Below are 22,892 nucleotides of genomic sequence, written 5' to 3'. Positions count from 1 at the left end.
GGCCCTCTCAGGGGCCAGACCCATAGGAACCAAATCTCTTGCCTCTTGTGCCAAACCTGTGTACCTGGGACAACAGTTGCGCAACGGGAATTGCCATTGGGTCCCACCTAAAGGTGAATGAGCTCCACAAACCAAGGCTGCCTGGGCCAACGGGTAGCCACAAAAATGTCTGATAAGCCCTCCAGTTGCACCCTTTCCAAATTGGGCTGAATCAGAACAATTGGTTTGCCAGAGCATCTGTTCCCAATGGGGAACTCAGGTCCCTCATCAAAAAAAATAGATGACACTGTGAGTTCTCTCCGATGCATAAAGAACCTCTCCCAAATATGGCCAACCACCCAGGGGCGTTGTCTCCCCCTGAATAGCAGGTCCGCACCCGAGTTGAGGCAACCTGGAACATGCACTGTCTGAAGGGAGAGCAAGGGGAGGGACCTAATCAACCCCTGTCTGTTGATGTATGCCACTGTCATCATGTTGTCGAATCTGACCAGCACATGTCGGCCTGACTAACGTGGGAGGTGGTGCCTTAGCACTAAATAAACTGTCAGAAGTTCCAGGTAATTGATCTGCTGTGCACTCCGTGACACCGTCCATATTCTCCAAATTGAGTAACCCTTGCACCGCACACCCCACCCTTGGGGGGACGCGTCTGTCGTGACCACCTTGTGGAACAACACCCATTAGAACCCCTTGTGATAGTGGCTGGGGATCCCTCCACTGATTTGGCCAGTTTAGGTGGTGAGATGCATCAAAGCATGTCACTAGTATCCAACACTGGACGGACCGCATCAATAATGGTCCCAGGGGAATAACCACTCTCATAGAAGCCATTATCCCCAGAAGGTGCAGGAACCGGCAAAAACGTACTGTTCGCCCCAACCTAAATTGGGCCAAGCAGAGCTGGAACCAGGGCACCCTCTCCCTGGATAGAAAAGCTTGATTTACTAAGGAATGGAATGCGCTGCAACGGGGTTAGACAGCTTTTTTCCTGGTTTATAATAAAACCTAGAGACTGAACATTGGACTTCAGCCTGGATGTGTGTAACACTGCTTGTTCCCTTGACTCTGCTGCTATCTGCCAGTCGTCAAGGTAGGCCAATACCCTCAGCCCCTGGCCCCTCATCGGTTCCATTGGTGACATACCTCAATTGGCTGTTCCACCCCCCATCCCTGAGCTAGGTGTGCTGTCTTTTCCCTGTGAGGTGTCAGGACCATCTCTCACCTCGACCCTGGAAGCAGGGTGCCAGGCATACTGGTGTTGCGCCTGGGAACCAGGCCGATCCGCTTAGCCGGCGGAGCTCTGACTGCCGGCCTTCTGGAAAGTGCCACCCTCGGCATCGCCAAAGGACCTCCGAGGGAGAAAAGCATGCAGCGCCTCTTCTTGCTTCTTTTTGGCCTTGAACCGGCCTGCATAGCCTCCAGGGCGAAACCAAGCAACCCCGTGGGAGAAATTGGCTCAACAAGGTATCACTGTTTGTCCTTCTCGGGCACCTGCGAAACGTTGACCAAAGATGACGTTGTGCCATCACAGTAGCTGCCATGCTCTTCCCGAACCCCATGAAGGAAGTTGGCCGTAACACAGGTCTCATCCAGAGCTCTGCATGGGCTCTCCTGTGGCCAAAGCCGTGACCATGTCCTCCAGCAACTCAGTCTGGTAGACCTGCAACATAGTGAAAGACGACAGGACTCGGGCAGCCACCCCCTCTGCACGATACACCTTCTCCAGCTGAGCAGCTGAAAAGCGACACTGCTTGTTAGGGAACATAGGATTCACATTAGCCACGCCTGTTGTTACCAATAGGGCTAGGTGGCCAGCTAACATGTCACCCCCCAGTTGCTTGTGTACCAGCCCTGCCCCCTCCATCCCTTCCGGATCCGTGAAGGGGTCACACTCATAAAGCATCAGCTTAGCTGAATGCGGTTTGGACCAGGTTGTTGTCAATTCTTAGATGAAATCCAGAAACAGGGGTAGGTGGTGCTTGACTGTGGCAGCCACAGCGGCCAGTTGCTTCCCACCAAACCTTAGTGACTTCTGAAGCGGGTTTGAACATGGCCACTTCACCTTCAAATGCATAGCCGCCCTGCAGAACAATTCTATGAATGATGCATTGGATACTAGTTTTTCCCCTGCTACTCCCTTTGTGTGAGATGGTGGCTGTCCCGGAACTAAGTCCTTTTTATCACCCTAGAAACCCCTGGATCCGCCCAGAGAACCAAGTCTTCATCCGAACCTGGGCCCTGTATGTAACCAGCTTTCATACTATCCCCCTGTTGGCATGTAAGTGCCACATGTTCTGACCACAGCCCAACATCTCTCTCCGCTTCCTGCACCTCAGTCCCAGCAGAGGTACCGGCATCCTGGAAAGAAAAGTCACCATCGGTAACTCCAAGCTTCCTCAAGAATGCCACATGTATTGCCAGGGAGTTTGCCCGAAATACGTGGCAATTAACACACTGATTGGTTCGTGCAAGGGCCGCCTGAGCGTGTTCCAAGCCGAGACAAACTACACATAAATTGTGAGAATCTTTCAGAGAAATACTGACTCGGGCATGATCTCAACCCCTAACCCCGCATAGCCATTGTCGTTTCGGTCACTTTCTTAGCCATCTTACACATTGCACTAGCAAATTAAAGAATAACTATACTGAACAAAAATATAAACGCAACATGAAACAATTTCTACGATTTTACTGAGTCACAGTTCATAGAAGGAAATCAGTCGTCTGAAATAAATAAATTAGGCCCTAATCTAAGGATTTCACATTACTGGGCAGGGGCGCAGTCAGGCGTGGGCCTGGGAGGGCATAGGCCCACCAACTTGGGAGCAAGGTCCACACACTAGGGAGTCAGGCCCAGTCAATTAGAATGAGTCTTTCCTCAACAAAAGGGCTTTATTACAGACATAAATACTCCCCAGCACCCCCCTCCGCCTCCTCAGATGATCCCGCGGGTGAAGAAGCTGGATGTGGAGGTCCTGGGCTGACGTGGTTACATGTGGTTTACGGTTGTGAGGCCGGTTGGATGCACTGCCAAATTCCATAAAACGACATTGGAGGTGGCTTATGGTAGAGAAATGAACATTCAATTCTCTGGTAACAGCTCTGATGGACAATCCTGCAGTCAGCATGCCAATTGCACGCTCCCTCAAAACTTCAGACATCTGTGACATTGTGTTGTGTGACAAACCTGCACATTTTAGAGTGGCCTTTTATTATCACCAGCAGAAGGTGCACATGTGTAATGATCATGCTGTTAATCAGCTTCCTGAGATGCCACACCTGTCAAGTGGATGGATTAACTTGGCAAATGAGAAATCCTCACACAAAATTTGAGAGAAATAAGCTTTTTGCGCATATGAAAATGTTCCCATAGTCACATTTTTCATGAGCTGAAATAAAAACTAACCTCAATATATTGCGTTTATATTTTTGTTTGATATAATTGTTCAGCACACAATGTCCAGGGGTGAGCACGCTCTCCCACTATGGGACAGTTTAGTTGTCGCAACATTTTACAGTTGTTTGTTTTAAGAGCGTGAATTGTTCCTCTTCACACCGAGGTAAAGAGTGAATCTGAGGCTCATGCTTATCACCTGTGGAAGGCAGGGCTTCCAGCGAGATGCAAATTGAATTGGCCTTGTCAGGCGTCATTGTAGATCCTTCAACCGAAGTCGCCAGAGTGCGACTCCACATAGTATGTTGTGCTGAAATTGACTGACTGAAGGGAAGCAGCAGTGTTTCACACTTCAAGGCTTGGATGTGAGTTCAATGAGTATGTGGCACAGTGCTTCACAGTTAATGTCATCTCAAAGGGCATGAATGGAATAAAACATTTGACACTGGGAGGCAAAAATAAGGTGATATTTTATTCCATTATAGATACAAAACATCTTATTTTTGCATTTTTGCCTCACCAGTGTTTGTTGGGTGTGAGTACCTCTGGTTAATGTTATGCTCAGAAGGGGTCGGGTGACATGGTGCAAAGGGAGACAGTATGGAAACAATGTGATAGGGTTATGAAAGGGTCAACTACACGGGGACAGGGGTCCATGAGGGGTCCTCAAGATACAGATGGCCAAGTGAATGCCTGTTCTGTTGTCTTACCATTTAAGGGAAAAGGAGATTAGTTTGGCCATTGGGGCAATGCTCTATATGGGACATTATTGTTTTGCTGCTTGTTTCTTAATGTGGTTTGGTGCAAAAACATTTTTTTTTTGTGAAACATCTCTCCGTCTCTCTTTCACTCTATTCTTGCAACTTTTACTCCCACTGTGTAACTCGCCCCTCTTCCTTGCTATCCTTTCTTTTTGCCTCCTGTTTTCATCTTTCTTCTCAACAGTCTCTTTGTTTTACTTTTCATCGCATCACCTGCTTTTACATTTTCCTTAGCATCTTTTCTCTCTCTGCCTGTCTGGCTCCATTTGTCTCTCTTCATTTGTCTCTCCTGACTAGACCCAGCCTCATCTACCATCTCTCTCTCTACCTTTCTCCATGCTTCTTCCTTTCCACCTCTCTCTCTCTCTCTCTGTGCATGCTTGGAGTTTTTTGGAGTTTAAGTGTTTGGTGTGGAGGGCTCTGTCCTAAGAATTGATTGTGGTCACCTCTCTCTACCCCTTCGACAAGAGTGGTAGTTGCAAATTTTCCTCCGTTTATTACGGATGATCAAATCAGGAAAGAGCTGAGTGTTTTTGGTAAGTTTGCTAGCGGTTTTCGTGTACTGTCGGCAGGTTTTCAGGCAGATGCCGTCAAGCACGTTGTTTCGTTCCGGAGGCAAGTGTTTATGTTTCTGAATAACAATGAGCAACAGCTAAATGTGCATTTTAAAGTGAGGCATGGGGAGGGTCTCTATGCAGGGTTTGCCAGCACAGTAGGGTGTTTTGAGTGTTTTTGGGGCATAAGAGCTTTGTGTGCCCACATAAAGGCCGTAGACAAGGTGAGGGTACAAGCGCCAGTAGGGGAAATCGAAGTCAACGTGCAGGGGGTAATGAGATGCAGACAGCATAGGCTGGGCCTACTCATGCCAGGGATGGTGATGTAGATGAAGCTGGGCCTAGTCATGCAAGAGATGGTGGTGTAGATGAGGCTGGGCCTAGTCATGCTATGGATGGTGGGGTATCTGAGGCTGGGTCTAGTCAGGCTAGAGATGGTGGGGTAGCTGAGGCTGCTCCTAGTTATGCTATGGATGGTGGTGTAGATGATGCTGGGCCTAGTCATGCTATGGAGGGTGGTGTAGATGAGGCTGGGTCTAGTCAGGTTATGCTAGTGGATGAGGAGACTATAGTGGGGAAGTGTAAGAGACTAGAGGGGAGGAGGAGGGTGGTGTAGATGATGCTGGGCCTAGTCATGCTATGGAGGGTGGTGTAGATGAGGCTGGGTCTAGTCAGGTTATGCTAGTGGATGAGGAGACTATAGTGGGGAAGTGTAAGAGACTGGGGGGGAGGAGGAGGGTGGTGTAGATGAGGCTGGGTCTAGTCAGGCTAGAGATGGTGGGGTAGCTGAGGCTATTCCTAGTTATGCTATGGATGGTGGTGTAGATGATGCTGGGCCTAGTCATGCTATGGAGGGTGGTGTAGATGAGGCTGGGTCTAGTCATGCTAGGGAGGGTGGTGTAGATGAGGCTGGGTCTAGTCAGGTTATGCTAGTGGATGAGGAGACTATAGCGGGGAAGTGTAAGAGACTGGGGGGGGGGGGGGTGTAGATGAGGCTGGGTCTAGTCAGGTTATGCTAGTGGATGAGGAGACTATAGTGGGGAAGTTTAAGAGACTGGGGGGGAGGGGGTGGTGTCAAGCGGAAAAGGAAAAAGGGTGTGGTCAAAGGCACCATGGAAACTTTGCCTGTTGCTGTGGGGGATGCCCTGACCAGAGAGGAAGGGCAGGTGGTCAGGATGGGAGATAGAGATGAGGAGGAACGTGAGTGTGGGAAAGAGTATGAGGAGTTATTTTTCAATGGGTCCGGAGCCGACAGCCAGTCAAGCAGAGGGGTCAAAGTACACATTGAGAGAACTGATAAGGTTCCTGAATGAGACCAAGGGAAAAAAAAGTTAATCTTGAGGCTTTTTTTCTGATCTGAGAAAGTTTGTAAGATCAGTACAACATGCTATGAAAAATGAGGGGCATGGTGCCCTCTCACCCAGGAAACGGTTTAGGTTGAGGAAGTCGGTCACAACAGTGTGTAAAGGTTTACCTTCAGACACTGTTTAGATGTATATTTTCTTTCTGACACTGGGGCTTTTTGAGCTTTGCTAGAGTGGTCTCTTTCTTTGCTGGATTTTCTCCAACTTCTTATGGAGACTCTTCGGGTAGGCTCACTCAATATAAATGGCGCCAGAGATGTGGGAAAGAGGAGTGTGTTGGGTGAATATGTAAAACAAAAAAAGTTCACATGATGTGATGAATGAAGTCGAATGGGGGCTCTGGTGGAAAGGGGCAAATTTTGAGCCATTGGAGGGTTGGCAGTCCTTTTTGCACCTGGTCTGTCTGTAACAATTTGCTCCTAAAGGGGGTGTGTAGGTTTAGGCTGCTTGTTGTAAAAGCAGAAATTAACAATATGGGTTTTGTCTTTATAAATGTGTATGCGCCTAATACAGGGAGAGAGAGTGGGGTTATATTTGGGAGTCTTAGACAGGAACTCTCACAGGTAGCGCCTGAGGAGATGCTGGTGGTCAGAGGGGACTGGAACTGTACAATGGATTTTACGAAAGACAGAAATCGGGAAGAGCCTCATTCAGTCTCAGTGGGAGTGTTAAGGGACATCATTAATCAGTTCGACCTAGTGGATGTTTGGAGAACTAAACATCCTAACACAAGACAGTATACATGGGTGAAGGTTTTTGGTGCTAGGGTGAGTGCAGCCCAACTCGATCGGTTTTATATGTCTAGGAATCGGAGCAATAGGCTGTTGGACGCTACCATTCTCCCAGTGGGGTTTTCGGATCACCACATAACCATGGCTCGGCTGTCTATTTCACCAGGGCCCCGGCAGTCAGCCTATTGGAAGTTCAATGTAAAGCTCTTACAAGAGCTTTACGTTGTTGTCCCATGAACTGGCAGAGGCTGTAACCCAGATGTCCCCCGGTCATGCACCGGAGGTCGATGGACTCCCAGTGGAGTTTTATAAAATATTCTGGGGAATAATTGGACAGGACTTCTTTTGCGTGTTGCGTGAATGCGTCGGGGTAGGAGAGTTGCCGATGAGCTGTCGTCAGGAGGCTCTGACTATCCTGCCCAAAAAAGGGGACTTGTGTGAACTTAAGAACTGTAGGCCTGTGGCATTACTCTGTGCGGACTACAAGATATTTGCCAAGGACCTCTCTAAAAGACTGAAGTCCCATTTGGACTCTATAGTACATAAGGACCAAACATATTGTGTACCGGGACGCCTAATCACGGACAACTTGTTCTTAATCAGGGACATGTTGGACTTGTAGAGAGGTTCTAATGTGAACTTTGGACTGGTCTCTTTAGATCAAGAGAAGGCTTTTGATAGAGTGGACCATGAGTATCTGTTTAATGTGATGTTTGGGATTGGGAAGAGTTTTGGGATTTTTTTGGAGATATACAGTTGTAGAAGTGGGTATTGTTTTGGGTATTGTGATGTTGGTTTGTATCATGTGGTAGATGGAAAGGTGAGTATGGTACATGAATAGGATATATTTTGGTGTTATATTTTTATCTCTCTCTCTCTCTCTCTCTCTCTCGCTCTCTCTCGCTCTCTCTCCTAAATATATACCTTTAACCAGCACTGGCTGCTGGAGTCGGTTAGACTGCCTCTAGCCTGAGGCAAGAGTAGTGGAGGAGCCGCACGATGTGGTTCATACGCTCTCCCCCTGGAGAGGCTGCGCTAGCGCCAACGTGCTAATGAGCTCAAAAGGACAATTATTCACAATTTTAATCAGCCTTGCCCTGTGCACTCACCTCAAAGTTGAGTTGTCGAGTTAACCCCTCACCGCCTATGGCCCTGCCACAAAGGTTCTGCCCCTATGTCTCCTCTGACCCCCCACCTTGTGTCCTCTCTATCTCCCTAATGCAGACCTGTTTGACCTTCTGGGCAATCGCAGTGGGCAGAGAGGTTTCATAAGTTGACCTCGACATGAGATGGAGTGCGAGAGAGTAAAACTGAGAGAAAGAGTAAAAGAGAGAGCGAGTGATGGAGAAGGTAGAAGAGCGAAAGAGGGAGAGAGAAAGAGGGAGAGATCAATAGCAGCGGCATATGCTAAAACAGGCCACTGCCATGTCATAATCACCCCAGTGTAGCGGTCCACTGATACTTCCTGACAAGATGTGCCATTACCGAAAACTGCTAAACGGGCGCCAGAGCACATCTCTGATTCAAATGTGTTTTTCCCTTTCCCTACCCCCGCAACACACACACACTCTTTTTACCTCTCTCACACACACTGACACCTTTCTCCATAACACACAAACACAACTTATCTCTCTCTCTCTCTCTCGCTCTCCCTTTCTCTCACACTCACACTCACACGCACTGATGCAGGCAGTAGAGTGTGGAGCGTTACACCATATTACACCCACTCCCCCTCCCCGGTCTCTCTTCTCTTACTATTCATACTGTGAAGCTCATGCCAGGTTAGAGGGTTAGCATGTGGCATGCTGCCTGTGTCAGGCTGAAACAATGTTATAACTGTCAAGGGCCTTGTCGCTCCAGGCCTGCCCCAGACGAGTGAGGGGCCCTGGGCCATGGGGCTGCTATGCTACTGCCTCTCGCTGGTTATGGCTGGGCTAACATGCTAATACAGTATGCTAATAATATATTATTTTACTCTGTGGCAATGGGGTTGGCATTATGGGGAGAGGATCTGATTTTAGGAGCGTATAAGTTTGGGGTCTCTATTAGTGTGTACATTTGAATGGCTGTTTACTTTGGGAAACGCGCATCGATAACAATCACATCATCCCAGCTAACAGCAAATGTTCCCACAACTTTAGAGAACGTTCCCTTAAGAATCTCAGTAGGTGATTAACTAACATTTTCATAGGAATGTTTCCCAGAGACCATATTTTAATGCAGTTTGTGATTATGTTACGTCTGTGCTGGTTGAAATAGTTGATTTTTATGGGGCTCTATGCTCAGATAATCGCATCGTATTCTTTCGCAGTAAATCTTTTTTTAAATCTGACAACGCAGTTGGATTAGCAAGATTCTAGGCTTTCGATACATGTGAGACACTTGTATTTTCATGAATGTTTAATAGGACTATTTATGTAGCGATCACCGTATGTTGTGGAATTTCAGCCCGCTAGCGAGTTCCGTGCGCAGAGAGGCTAATGTCAAATAGAACTTGCCGAGAACGTGGTTAACATGTTCTCAGAAACTTAAGGTGTTAATATCCTAGACATGTTTCATGGGAACGCTGCAAGAACATTCATGTGTTCAGTTCCCTGTAGGTTAGGAGAATATTCTATCAACATCCCACCAAGCATACAGTACTGTACACAGAACATGTTTGCCCTGTTCTCAGTGTATAACTCATTAATGTTCTAGACACGTGTCATGGGAACATTGCAAGAACATTCATGTGTCCAGTTTTCTCAGGGGTTAGGAGAATGTTCTATCAATGTCCCGCCAAACATACAAGGAACATGGTTGCCATGTTCTCAGAAAACAAGATATTTACCATTTGATGTGTACGAACACACGGGTGTGATCATTCTACAGTGGTCACTGCAGCATAAGCTCAAACCGGTGTGATCACAACACTTCATTAGAACGTCTAGTTTCGATTGACGCAACAGTCCGTGTTTGAGCTGGCCACACTGATTTTTCACAGAAACATTTTGCACAAACACAACTTTATGTCCTCAATGCGAGCGTTTTATTTTTGGATGCAATGTTCAGATATTCACAGAAGTAGTGACAGCATAACAATTGTTGTTCAATCACTACACGAGTATTGAAATGTCGGTTATGCATATTAATAAGTTGTAAGTCTGTTCTTGCTGGGTTTTTTTTTCCTCTAGTAAAACTAGTTTCAGTTTTTGTTGTTCAACCACTACCAATTACTTCAATAAAATACACCCATTACATATAGGCCTATGTGTCTTTTCTTGCTGTTCATTTCCCCAGTAAAACTGTAAAGGAGTGTATGTAATAGAAGTATGTTGCTAGCATACAAAAGCTGACCTCAATCTTAGACAATCTGACCTCAACCCACCTCCAGTTATGATGTTGGCAAATAATGTTCAATACTGTTTGTGTGCGGGGTTTCTGAAAGTACTATTATATTACAAAGAAGTACATAAGACGTTTGACCTCTGTCATTGCCAACAAAGGGTATATAACAAAGGATTGAGATAAACTTTTGTTATTGACCAAATACTTATTTTCCACCATAATTTGCAAATAAATTCATTAAAAATCCTACAATGTGAATTTCTGGAATTGTTTTCTCATTTTGTCTGTCATAGTTGTAGTGTATGTATGATGAAAATTACAGACCTCTCTCATTTTTTTAAGTGGGAGAACTTGCACAATTGGTGGCTGACTAAATACTTTTTTGCCCCACTGTATATGTATGACTTGCCTCGTTGAATAAAGGTTCAATTGAACAAATGTATAAGAAACAGAAAGACACAGTAACTGAAGAGCTCCACAAGGGCTCCACAAGGAGGCAGGGCAGGGCAGAGCTATGCTAAACAGGCCACATTCATACACAGACCATGGTCATGATAAGCGCAGCTTCAAAGTATACCACACAACCGAATGCCATTAGTATTGTAGCTAGCAAGATACTGTAAGCACAGTTGAGTATCAAACCATAAAGTTTACAAAGTAGTACCTTGCGTGTTCGCGATTATAAAGGAATACACACAGAATACATTATGTACATGCATACGATGCATTCTGAAAATATTCAGACTCCTTCACTTTTTCCACATTTTGTTACATTATAGCCTTATTCTAAAATGGCATACATTGTTATTTTTCCTCAACAATCTACACAATACCCCATAATGATGATGTAAAAACAGGTTCAGACATTTTTGCAAATGTATTAAAAATAAAAAACAGATACCTTATTTGCATAAGTACTCAGACCCTTTGATAAAGACTTGAAATTGAGTCCAGGTGCATCCTGTTTTCATTGAGCATCCTTGAGATGTTTGTACAACTTGATTGGAGTCCAGCTGTGGTAAAGTACATTTATCGGACATAATTTGGAAGGCACACACCTGTCTATATAAGGTCCCACAGTTGACAGTGCATGTCAGAGCAAAAACCAAGCCATGAGGTTGAAGGAGTTGTGCGAAGAGCTCCGAGACAGGATTGTGTCGAGGCAGAGGAGACCTGGCTCCATCCCTACAGGGAAGCATGGTGGTGGCAGCATCATGCTGTGGGAATATTTTTCAGCGGCAGGGACTGGGAAACTGGTCAGGATCGAAGGAAAGATGATTGGAGCAAAGTACAGAGAGATCCTTGATGAAAACCTGCTCCTGAGCGCCCAGGACTCAGACTGGGGCAACGTTTCACCTTCCAACAGGACAACGACCCCAATGCACACAGCCAAGACAACTCAGGAGTTGCTTCGGGACAAGTCTCTGAATGTCCTTGAGTGGCCCAGCCAGAGCCCGGAATTGAACCTGATCGAACATCTCTGGAGATACATGACAATAGCTCCCCATCCAACCTAACAGAGCTTAAGATGATCTGCTGGGAAGATTTGGAGAAACTCTTCAAATACAGGTGTGCCAAGCTTGTAGCGTCATACCCGAGAAGACTTGAGGCTTTGTGTGTGGTTGTTGAAGCAGCTGAGTAAAGGGTCTTAACACTTATGTAAATGAAATATTTCATTATTATTTTTTTTTATACATTTGCCAACATTTTTATAAACCTGTTTTTGCTTTGCCATTACGAGGAATTTTGTGTTTAGAAAAAAACGATTTAGTCAATTTTAGAATATGGCTGTAACATAACAAAATGTGGAAAAAGTGAAGGGGTCTGAATACTTTCCGAATGCACTGTACATACATTCTGTGTGCTACACTAGAAGCGACAACACGATATACAGAAACTATAATCATAACATAATAAGGCACTTACTTTGATAGGAATGCACACATGTCCAAAGTTATCAGTAAGGAAAACAACAACGAAAGAAATGTCAGTCCCAGCTGGAAAATGCACCAGGGGGAAAAAGTTAATGCAGGTTCTGTTCTGACTGGAGATGTGCAAATGTCTGTATACTTGATCTGGGGAAACACTGGGGGAGTGCTTGGGCTCTCATCGAAGAGAGAAGTTTGTCTGGCTCATCTAGCTAATCCTCGCCTTACATTAGCACAGCATCCCTGAAACGTAAATTGCCTGCCACAGTGAAATGGCCGACTTCTATGTGAATTATTGACGAGGCAGAAAACACCTCATTTCAAACTGTTCATGCAAGGGGGACTGTTAGATATATTTGGAAGTCACACGTGAAAAGGTTAATGTTCCCCCAATATTGTGTCCCCAAAAAATGTAATTACACAGCACGTCTTGTTACTGTTGCCAAACCAGTCAAGGCCTTGATTGGTTAACCACTGATCCATTCATAGGCCTTTGTCTATTGGCAAGGGATACTCAGACACAATGTGCTTCTAACTTACATATTTGACACACTTGATTACATTGGGCATGTTCATTTATACAGTAATTATTATTCAACATTTCCTCACCTGGGATTTGAGCTCACAACCTTTTGGTTCACGGTACTCCGATTTTCCTGCAACGCCACCATGTCCATGTCAGGTATCAGTTAATCTGACTATTCTTTATTCTTTATAATTTATTTGATTGACTTATTTCAGCATTTTAGGGGGTTCTGTATAATTGTTCAATGTTTTTAGGGCATATTAACCTGTTTCAATGATGCTCCTGAATCACGATGATCAATAAAATATTTTCTTGAGTATATGGTGTGTATTTTTAAAAAACGACAGAGTTCTTTTTGAGATGCTCAGCTGTCTAGAATTCTACAGATTCCCATCTTTCAATGAGAAACTCATTTGAATGATATCAGATAGGTGTGCTGTAACTGTTGCCAAATAATGACATTAACATTGCTAAGAACGTGAGAGTAGGGTGACTGTCCTAGCGGGTCTCAAACCCAGGCCACCAGCACCCTAAACACTGTCCCAACAAGGGATATCTATAGGGCATGTGTTATTGGGCCAGTATAGTTACACCCTGTCCAGAAGAAACCCTAACCTCCTCCCTTGGAATTTGTGTAGATCTGAAACAACTTGACAGGTGTAAGCAATAGGCTGATTGCACTTTGAAGTAAATTTCAGCTTTCTTAAAACTACACTCAAGAACTGTATAAAAACTGTATTTATCATAGTGATTCAGGAGTGTCATTAAAACAACTTAATATGCCCCACCAATTTTGACAACTCTACAGAAAGCCCTTAAGTTGTTGAAATAAGTAAATCAAATCAATGATGAGAGAATACTCAAATGAATTGATAACTGACATCGTGTCGGAGACCCTTTTGCCTCCAGACAAGCCCATATTCTTTGGGGCATGGATTCAGGATGGTGTCAAAGTTTTTTGTTCAATTGCTCAAGGGACCTAACTTGTGCCAGGAAAGCATTCTCCACACCAGTACGCCACCAGCCTATACCAGGCAGGATGGGTCCATGGACTCCATAGCTGTTTATGCCAAATCCAGACTCTGTCATCAGCATGACGCAACCGGAACAAGGATTCGTCAGACCAGGCAATGTTTTCCCACTCCTCAGTTGTCCAGTGTTGGTTATTGTGTACCCACCGGAGCCGCTTCTTCTTGTTTTTAGCTGATAGGAGTGGAATCCAGTGTGGCTGTCTGCTGCCATAGCCTATCCATGAAAAGGATTGATGAGTTGTGCGTTCTGAGATGCTGTTCTGCACACCACTGTTGTACTGTGGTGTTATTTGTCTGTTTGTGGCACTCTTGTTAGCTTGCACGATTCTTACAATTCTTGCCATTCTCATTCGACCTCCCTCATCAACAAACTGTTTTCGCCCAGAGGACTGCCGCTGACTGGATGTTTTTTGTTTGTTGCACCATTCTCGGTAAACCCTCGACACTGTCGGGCGTGAAAAGCCCAGGAAGGCAGACATTTCTGAGATACTGGATACAGCACCGAAAATCATAGAACGCTTGAAGTCACTTAAGTCACTCGTTTTGCCCATTTTAATGTTCAATTGAACAGTAACAGGATGCCTATCTGCCTGCTTAATATAGCAAACCACAACCATGTTCTAGATACGTTCTGCTTGACACGAAGGGAATATTCTCCTAAATTTTTCTCCTAAGTTTTTGTTAACATATACTGAAAGAAAATATAAACACAACATGCAACAATTTCAGAGTTACAGTCCATATAAGGAAATCAGTCAATTGAAATACTGAACAAAAATATAAACACAACATGCAACAATTTCAAATATTTTACTGAAATTAGTGAATTGAAATAAATTGATTATGCCCTAATCTATGGATTTCACGACTGGGAACATAGACATGCATCTATTGGTCACAGATACCTTAAAAAAAAGACCTTACAATGGGCATCAGGATCTTGTCACGGTATTTCTGTGCATTCAAATTGCCATCGATAAAATGCTATTGTGTTCATTGTCCGTAGCTTATGCCTGCCCATACCATAACCCCACCCCTACCATGGGGCACTCTGTTCACAATGTTGACATCAGCAAACCGCTCGCCCACGCAACGCCATACACGTGGTCTACGGGTGTGAGGCCGGTTGGACGTCCTGCTAAATTCATTAAAACAACGTTGTAGGCGGCTTATGGTATGGAAATTAACATACAATTATATGGCAATAGCTCTGTTGGACATTCCTGAAGTCAGCATGCCAATTGCACACCCCCTCAAAACTGGAGACATCTGTGGCATCGTGTTGCGTGACAAAACTGCACATTTTAGAGTGGCCTTTTATTGTCACCAGCACAAGGTGCACCTGTGTAATAATCGTGCTGTTTAATCAGCTTCTTAATATGCCACACCTGTGAGGTGGATTGATTATCTTGGCAAAGTAGAAATGCTCACTACAGGGATGTAAACAAATTTGTGTTTAAAATTTGAGAGAAATAATATTTTTGTGCAAATGGAACATTTCTGAGATTTATTATTTCAGCTCATGAAACATTGGACTTTGTATGTTGAGTTTATACTGTATTTTTGTTCAGTGTAGATAGAATGTTTCCCTAACTAACGGAAAACTGGACACTCAAACATTAGGGGAACTTTACAGGTAACATTCCACATTTCTCTCTTTCTCTCTCCCTATAATTGTTACCTGGGATTGTACTCCCCTCTTTTTTTCTCCCTACAGTGGTTGCTGAGTAGTCCTTAGTGTTTTTCTTTTTTTCTCTCTCTATCTTCTTTTCTTCTTCCCTCTCCATCACCTGCTGTTTCTCTCTCCTTGTCTCTGTCTCAATTCCCTCTCTTCCCCACCTACCTCCTGTCCCCCATCACCTGCTAAATGACTCAAATGTAAATGTAAAAATCCTGCCCAGGCTGATGTTACATGAAGCAACTCGCACGCAATCTTGACCACCTTCTGTGACGAGCCTCGTAGGCTGTTTTACGTCATAAGTCAGATGTCTTCGGTCCTAGTTCTTGAGGCATTGGTGTCTACTGGGGTTCTCTTCAACCTGTCACTTCATTCAGTGCTTCTCAATCCAATGGATGTGCACTGAACATTTGTTCTAGCCCAACACTAACATACCTAACTCACCAAGCCTGTGATTAGTTCAATCTTTATTTGTTATTTTTTTAGGGATAGAACTTCACAAAATTCTTTAAGAAATAACAGCATATTTTCTGTGACGATTATGATTTATGAATTATGAATAAACATTTTTATTCGGGTGTCTGAATATGGGGCTTCCAACTGTAATATACAATATTTTTTTTTCCAGGAACGCCATAAAACTTTCATGTACCTTACAAAAAACAAAAACATATTTGTTATTTCGTTTGAAAATATGACCCTTTCTCTTTTGTTTCTCCTGTGTTGACGCAGCCCCTGCCAATGCCCAGATCTCACACGCGGGCCAGGCATGCGTGGTGAAGGAGGACAACATCAGTGAGAGGATCTACACTATCAGAGAGGGAGACCGCCTGGAGCTACAATGTCTGGTCAAAGGACACCCACAACCACAGGTACCATATCATAACATGACTGTGTGGCTCAGTTGGTAGAGCATGGGGCTTGCAACACCAGTAGAGAAACATGGGGCTTGCAACACCCGTAGAGAAACATGGGGCTTGCAACACCAGTAGAGAAACATGGGGCTTGCAAAGCCATCTTAGATACACCATCAAACCAACAAATCACACAATGCCAATTCTCTGACCTCCACATACACACACAGTGTTCTCAACCCCCCTGTATTTGACCAAGGAGCAGCTTTAAAGTGCATATTAAAAAGCACTCTCTCTTTCTCAGATCTCACCATGTGGTGAAAGCTACAGAGGAGAGCTCTGAGTCTGGTGTGAGCTGTCTGTTTTGAGAGCACTTTTGAGCACTAATGCAGATCAAGCTGACTTTAGACCGTGTGTGTGTGTGTGTGTGTGTGTGTGTGTGTAAGACAGATGAAAAGCAGCGTGCTCCCCTGGAATACCCACAGGTCTGGTGGCATGAGAATAAAACAGGGGTGTGTGTCTGTGCCCCCGCACCCCCACCTCCACGTCATCTACTAACCCCAAACTGGCTCAGCAGATTCCTCTGCCTGATTCCCTGAGTCATCTAACCCCCTACCAACACATTTCATGTGCTGTCCTCTCAGGGACTGATGCATTTTTTCTTTCTTCCAATCCAATTTCTATTTAAGGTGCTTTATTGGCATGAAATAGCCTACATCTGTAAATATCGCTAAGGCATTCCAAAACCATAGTTTTAGAAGTCAAGTCACACAAGTCACACTTGCATCTTTCTCTCTCTCTGTCTTTGACTCCCAATCTCGCTTTCTGTTTCTTTCTCTCCGCATCTCTCTCCTTTTTCACTCTCATTCTCGCTCTGTTTTCCCCCTTTTTCTATCACTCCCTCTTCTCTCTCTCCATCGCTCTCTCATACATATTCCTTCCTATATACAGACACTTTCAGACATATTTGAATACTTTAGTTGGATCCACAGTGAAACCTTGGCAGTACAAAGGACCCAATTATTTTAGAGGTCATGAAGATGTTATACTTGGTCTTTCTTCAATCCCAAACTTTTACAGAATATATTAACCACCACTGCTTTACTTGTGTAGAATGGTGCCTGACTCTTGTCTGCGACAAACGCACATGTACTCGCATACAACACACTTCGAACACAAGTGCACACACACGCACACAGTCTATCCCTATTTATTTAGACTTGGCTCTGAAACAAAAATGCACAAATTTAATCAAACTTTCATCCCCTCCATATAGCCGAGTGTTAGAGAGAATAAACATTTAGGCAAATATAGACACAAGTAGGGTTCCTATCTCAGTTTGTCGAGGAGCAGTTGTGAAATTCAGTCATTTGCAACAGCAACAGCAGTTCCTTCTGGGCCTGTGGCAGTCATGTATTTTGAATAATGATTATATTGGTCACGCTTTCCGAAAGTAAAACAATAATAACAATATTACATTCACTATCAGCGCTGGTATTGCCTTGGGCTATGGTGCTCAGCAGCGTTTCAATTCTAAGTGTGTTTGTGAGTATTTGCCTGTGCATGTGTGAGAGTGTGAGAAGGAGGCACACACACACACACAAAGGAAAGGAAGCTAGAAAAAGTCAGTCTAGTCAAGGTGAGACAAAGGGTAGACATGATTTGGGTTGGCTGTCTTCTCTGGGGAGTGTTTGAAGAAAGTTTGCTATCGTTAGATCTGCAGCAGTGAGGGCTTGGCTATATAGTGTACATGGTGTCACCTAGGCAACGTGTTAGTATTAGAACTACTTGATAATGAGTGATGAGGTCTTGAGGCAGTTCTTAGTGTGGTTGATGAAAGCAAGAACATTACTGTATTCCACCTTACTTATTAACCACAGGAGGTTGGTGACACCTTAATTGGGGAGCATGGGCTTGTTGTTATGGCTGGAGCGGAATAGGTGCAATGGTATCAAATACATCAAACACATGGTTTCCATGTGATGCCATTCCATTTGCTCCGTTCCAGACATTATTGTGAGCCGTCCTCCTATCAGCAGCCCGCTGTAATATGAACATACTTGAACACCAGCCAGCACACACATTTTCTTTGGGAAATGTCCGTTTTTAGTTCAATTAAATATTGCATGGTAAATCATAGTGACGTTGAGAGCAAGGTTTAGGAAAACAAATGACTTTAGTTTTTCTACATCATCTGTGTCAACTCCTTCCATTCTTGCAGAGTGTGACTTTTAAATGCATCGAGGATAGAGGGAGGAGAGAGAAAAAGTGAGAAATAGTGAACTGAGAGAAATAGAGATAGGGATCGACAGATAAAAACCAAGAGATAAAGGAAGATACTGTCGATGGAGTGATAGAGAGAATGAACGAGACACTGTGTTAGAGAGAGAGAAAGGGAGAGAGAAAGATGGAGCGTGTGAGTTGTATGAGTGTTTTCCCTACTGAGGAATCCGATGGAAGAGAATGCAGAGTAGTGCGAGTGTGTGTTTGTGTGTGTAAGTAGAGTACCATGGTGACCTCCATTCAGCTCTCCCCTCCTCTTGGTAGTGTCTTAACTGAGGCATTGCCATGGCAACCTGGCACGCCACCTGCCTTCCATTCACGGTCGGAATACGAATATGGACACACACATACACACGAATGTCACTATCCCATTTAGCTTCGAACTCCAGGATGTTTATCTTATATGTGACCTTTAACCTGCAATACAATTGGCGGTTTGAAAACGTTCCAAAATCTCTTCCTTCTCTCATTCAAAAGGGGCCACCATGAAGTGGGTTTAATCGTTATGAGTAACAGATCAGTTAAGCAAAATAGCCATAGAATAGGGAGCTCATGTTTTTATTTTTGGGGTTGCATAAAAAAAAGACAGTTGTGACCAGCTGCGAAAGGGGAAATTATGAATTATGACACACCCACAGAGAGAGAGAGCAATCGGACAGACGGCAATCAATCAGGCATACGAACAGACAGAAGGGAAATCAGACATATTAACAGATGAATGGACAGACAGACAGAATTACAAGTGATAGGTGCAGTACTTCTTCTATTTCAGATATTATTACTGTTCTTGTACCCCTCTACATTGTGAAGCAGTGTTGTGTCTGGACTGGAGTTCCTACTTCCCTAGAGTCAGACTCACTTGTGGATACATTTGTATGTCTCTGGGGAAGTAGATAAAGGGCCTCATTGCCAAAATCCTGAAGTGTCCATTTGAGACATGTATGCTCTTCACTACATATTGAAGGGTGTTGAGATGAACACATAAGGGACGGCTTCTTTGAACAGCTGTCAAATGTCAGCGAAATACACTGTATCCATGTGATGGGATGTTGTGTCCGATTTTCCCTCTCCGTTGGAATGTGTGACCTGATGATGTCATGGCGTTTGACGGGGCACTGCGGGAGTCTGTGCCGCGTCCCACCGGGACTACTGAGTTTCTCCTGCAGTGGCAATCTGAGGGCTATCTAAAGATACCTGATCCCCAATCAACCCCTCTACTCCTCTACTCCCTTTCTCCTTCTCACCCTCCGTCATCTTATGCATATCAGCAAACTTCCCATAAACTGGCCACCCTGGTAGAGAGCAGGTTGTCCATATGCAGTGTGCGTGACATAACATGTAATAAACAAGTTATATTTTATTTATTTTATATTTTAGTCATTTGGGAGAGGCTCTTATCCAGAGCGACCTACAGTAGTGAGTGCATAGGTTATAGTGATATGCATTTGTTCGTACTGGTCCCCCGTGGGAATACGAACCCACAACCCTGGCGTTGCAAGTGCCATGCTCTACCTACTGAGCCACATGGGACCACTCGTATAAACACACATATTCTGGACATACTGAGCCGTAAGCAACACACTTATAATCAACTGTTGGACAGACTTTTCAGTGGAGTAGATGTGTCTAGCATGGTAAATGTATATTTTTTGAAGCAGTTGTAAAACACTCGATGTGACAAGACAGACAGCCTGTTAGATTTGATGTACGTTTCCCGATTAGTTTAACAAACAGAGATAGTCAGCGGCTCAGGAGTTGTTAGGAGATAATTCTCAGAAATCTAATTTGTAAATTGTGCACCACTTAATTTCAACATCGGAAGTACCAGTGACATGCTCAATATGGAAGTGGTCTGATGAAGCAGACGCGAGGCTACAAGACTGTTTATGCTAGCTTCGAGGAATACAACACTGAGTCTTGAGTGAAAGCCCCTGTTGTTCCGGGTGACTGTGTGACTCGCTCTCCGTGGCCGATGTGAGTAAAACCTTTAAACAGGTTAACAGTCGCAAGGCCGCCGGGCCAGACGGAATACCAGGGCACCTCCTCAAAGCATGCGCAGACCAGCGCGCAAGTGTCTTCAGACATTTTCAATCTCTCCTTGTGCTAGTCTGTAATTGCATGTTTCAAGGTGAACACCATTGTCCCTGTTCCGAAAGAACCTAAGGTAACCTACCTAAATGAGTATGGCCTTGTAGCACTCACATCTGTAATTATGAAGTGCTTTGAAAGGCTGGTCATGACACACATTAACACCACCATCCCAGATAATGCAATCTCAATTACACTTCACACTGCCCTCTCCCACCTGGACAAGAGGAGAAATAACTATGTGAGAATGCTGTTCATAGACTACAGCTCAGCGTTCGACACCATTGTCACCTCCAAGCACTTCATGGTTGGATTTTTATCTGGGTTTCACCTGTAACATCAGTTCTGTAGCACTCACAGACAATATCTTTGCAGTTTTAGAAACTTCAGAGTGTTTTCTTTCCAAAGCTGTCAATTATATGCATTGTCGAGCATCTTTTCGTGACAAAATATCTTGTTTAAAACGGGAACGTTTTTCACCCCAACATTTTAATAGCGCCCCCCTAATGCATAACTGGTTTTAATGACTCAACCCACTCAAGTGACGGACCCCTCCCAGGGACACCATGGAAGTGCACCAGTAAGCCAGTGAATCAGCCCCTGTAACAGGGTTAGAGGCAGAGAATCCCAGTGGAGAGAGGGGAACAGGCCAGGCAGAGACAGGAAGGGCGGTTCGTTGCTCCAGTGCCTTTCCGTTCACCTTCACACTCCTGGGCCAGACTACACTCAATCATAGGACCTACTGAAGAGATGAGTCTTCAATAAAGACTTAAAGGTTGAGACCGAGTCTGCGTCTCTCACATGGGTAGGCAGACTATTCCATAAAAATAGAGCTCTATAGGAGAAAGCCCTGCTTCCAGCTGTTTGTTTAGCAATTCTAGGGACAGTAAGGAGGCCTGCATCTTGTGACCGTAGCGTACGTGTAGGTATGTAAGGCAGGACCAAATCGTAAAGATAGTTAGGAGCAAGCCCATCTAATGCTTTGTAGGTTTGCAGTAAAACCTTGAAATCAGCCCTTGCCTTAACAGGAAGCCAGTGTAGAGAGGCTAGCAATGGAGTAATATGATCAAATATTTTGGTTCTAGTCAAGATTCTAGCAGCCGTGTTTAGCACTAACTGAAGTTTGTTTAGTGCTTTATCCGGGTAGCAGGAAAGTAGAGCATTGCAGTAGTCTAACCTAGAAGTGACAAAAGCATGGATACATTTTTCTGCATCATTTTTGGGCAGAAAGTTTCAGATTTTTGCAATGTTACGTAGATCGAAAAAAGCTGTCCTTGAACAAGTCTTGATATGTTCGTCAAAAGACAGGTCCAGAGACGACTGTACAACCATCAAGATGAATTGTTAGATTCAACAGAAGATCTCTTTGTTTCTTGGGACCTAGAACAAGCATCTCTGTTTTGTCCGAGTTTTAAAGTAGAACATTTGCAGCCATCCACTTCCTTATGTCTGAAACACAGGCTTCCAGCGAGGGCAATTTTGGGGCTCCACCATGTTTCATTGCACACACTCATCATATGCTGTTGCTATCTGTTCTTTATTTTACTCTTATTATTATCTATCCTGATGCTTAATCACTTTTCCTTGCCTTCATGTTCATACAGAATACTCAAATACCTCATGCTCCTGGACATTGATCTGGTACTGGTACTCCCTGTATATAGCTCTATTATTGTGTATTATATTCCTCGTGTTACTACTTGTATTATTATTTTTAACTCTGCATCATTGGGAATGGCTCGGGAAGCAAGCATTTCACAGTTAGGGTCTACACCCATTGTATTCGGTGCATGTGACAAATAAAATGTGATTTGATTTGATGATATATTCCTAACAGGGATAGCATAGCAGTCAACTTTCTCAGCTAGGAAAACTAGTTAACCTCTCTGGGATCATTCGGGACGCTAGCGTCCCACCTCGCCAACAGCCAGTGAAATTGCAGGGCGCCAAATTCAAAACAGAAATCTCATATTTACATAATTGAAATTCCTCAACCATACAAGTATTTTACACCATTTTAAAGATGCAATTCTTGTTAATCCAGCCACAGTGTCTGATTTCAGAAAGGATTTACAGCGAAAGCACCACAAACGATTATGTTAGGTCACCACCAAGCCACAGAAAAACACTGCCATTTTTTCCAGCCAAAGAGAGGGGTCACAAAAAGCAGTTAAAATTAATCAGTAACCTTTGATGATCTTCATCAGATGACACTCATAGGACTTCATGTTGCACAATACATGTATGTTTTGTTTGATAAAGTTCATATTTATATAAAAAATCTAAGTTTACATTTGGCGCATTACGTTCAGTAGTTCTAAACATGCGGTGATATTGCAGGGAGCCACATCAATTTACAGAAATACTCATACT

General features: G+C 44.1%; 1 protein-coding gene across 1 annotated transcript in view; it reads left to right on the top strand.

Moving 5' to 3' along the window:
* The window catches only part of LOC110506257 (MAM domain-containing glycosylphosphatidylinositol anchor protein 1), a 381,559-nt gene that overhangs the window by 70,212 nt on the left and 288,455 nt on the right, over nt 1-22,892 (top strand). Inside the window, exon 3 of the mRNA XM_021585690.2 lies at nt 16,027-16,166. Coding sequence (XP_021441365.1) covers nt 16,027-16,166 — 140 coding nt within the window. The remainder of the gene's footprint in view (nt 1-16,026; nt 16,167-22,892) is intronic.

The sequence above is a fragment of the Oncorhynchus mykiss genome, chromosome 26 (genome assembly GCF_013265735.2).
Source record: "Oncorhynchus mykiss isolate Arlee chromosome 26, USDA_OmykA_1.1, whole genome shotgun sequence".
In the NCBI taxonomy this organism is placed as follows: Eukaryota; Metazoa; Chordata; class Actinopteri; order Salmoniformes; family Salmonidae; genus Oncorhynchus; species Oncorhynchus mykiss.
Note: the sequence above shows the minus strand (reverse complement) of the source record. Positions and strands in the feature narration are given on the sequence as shown.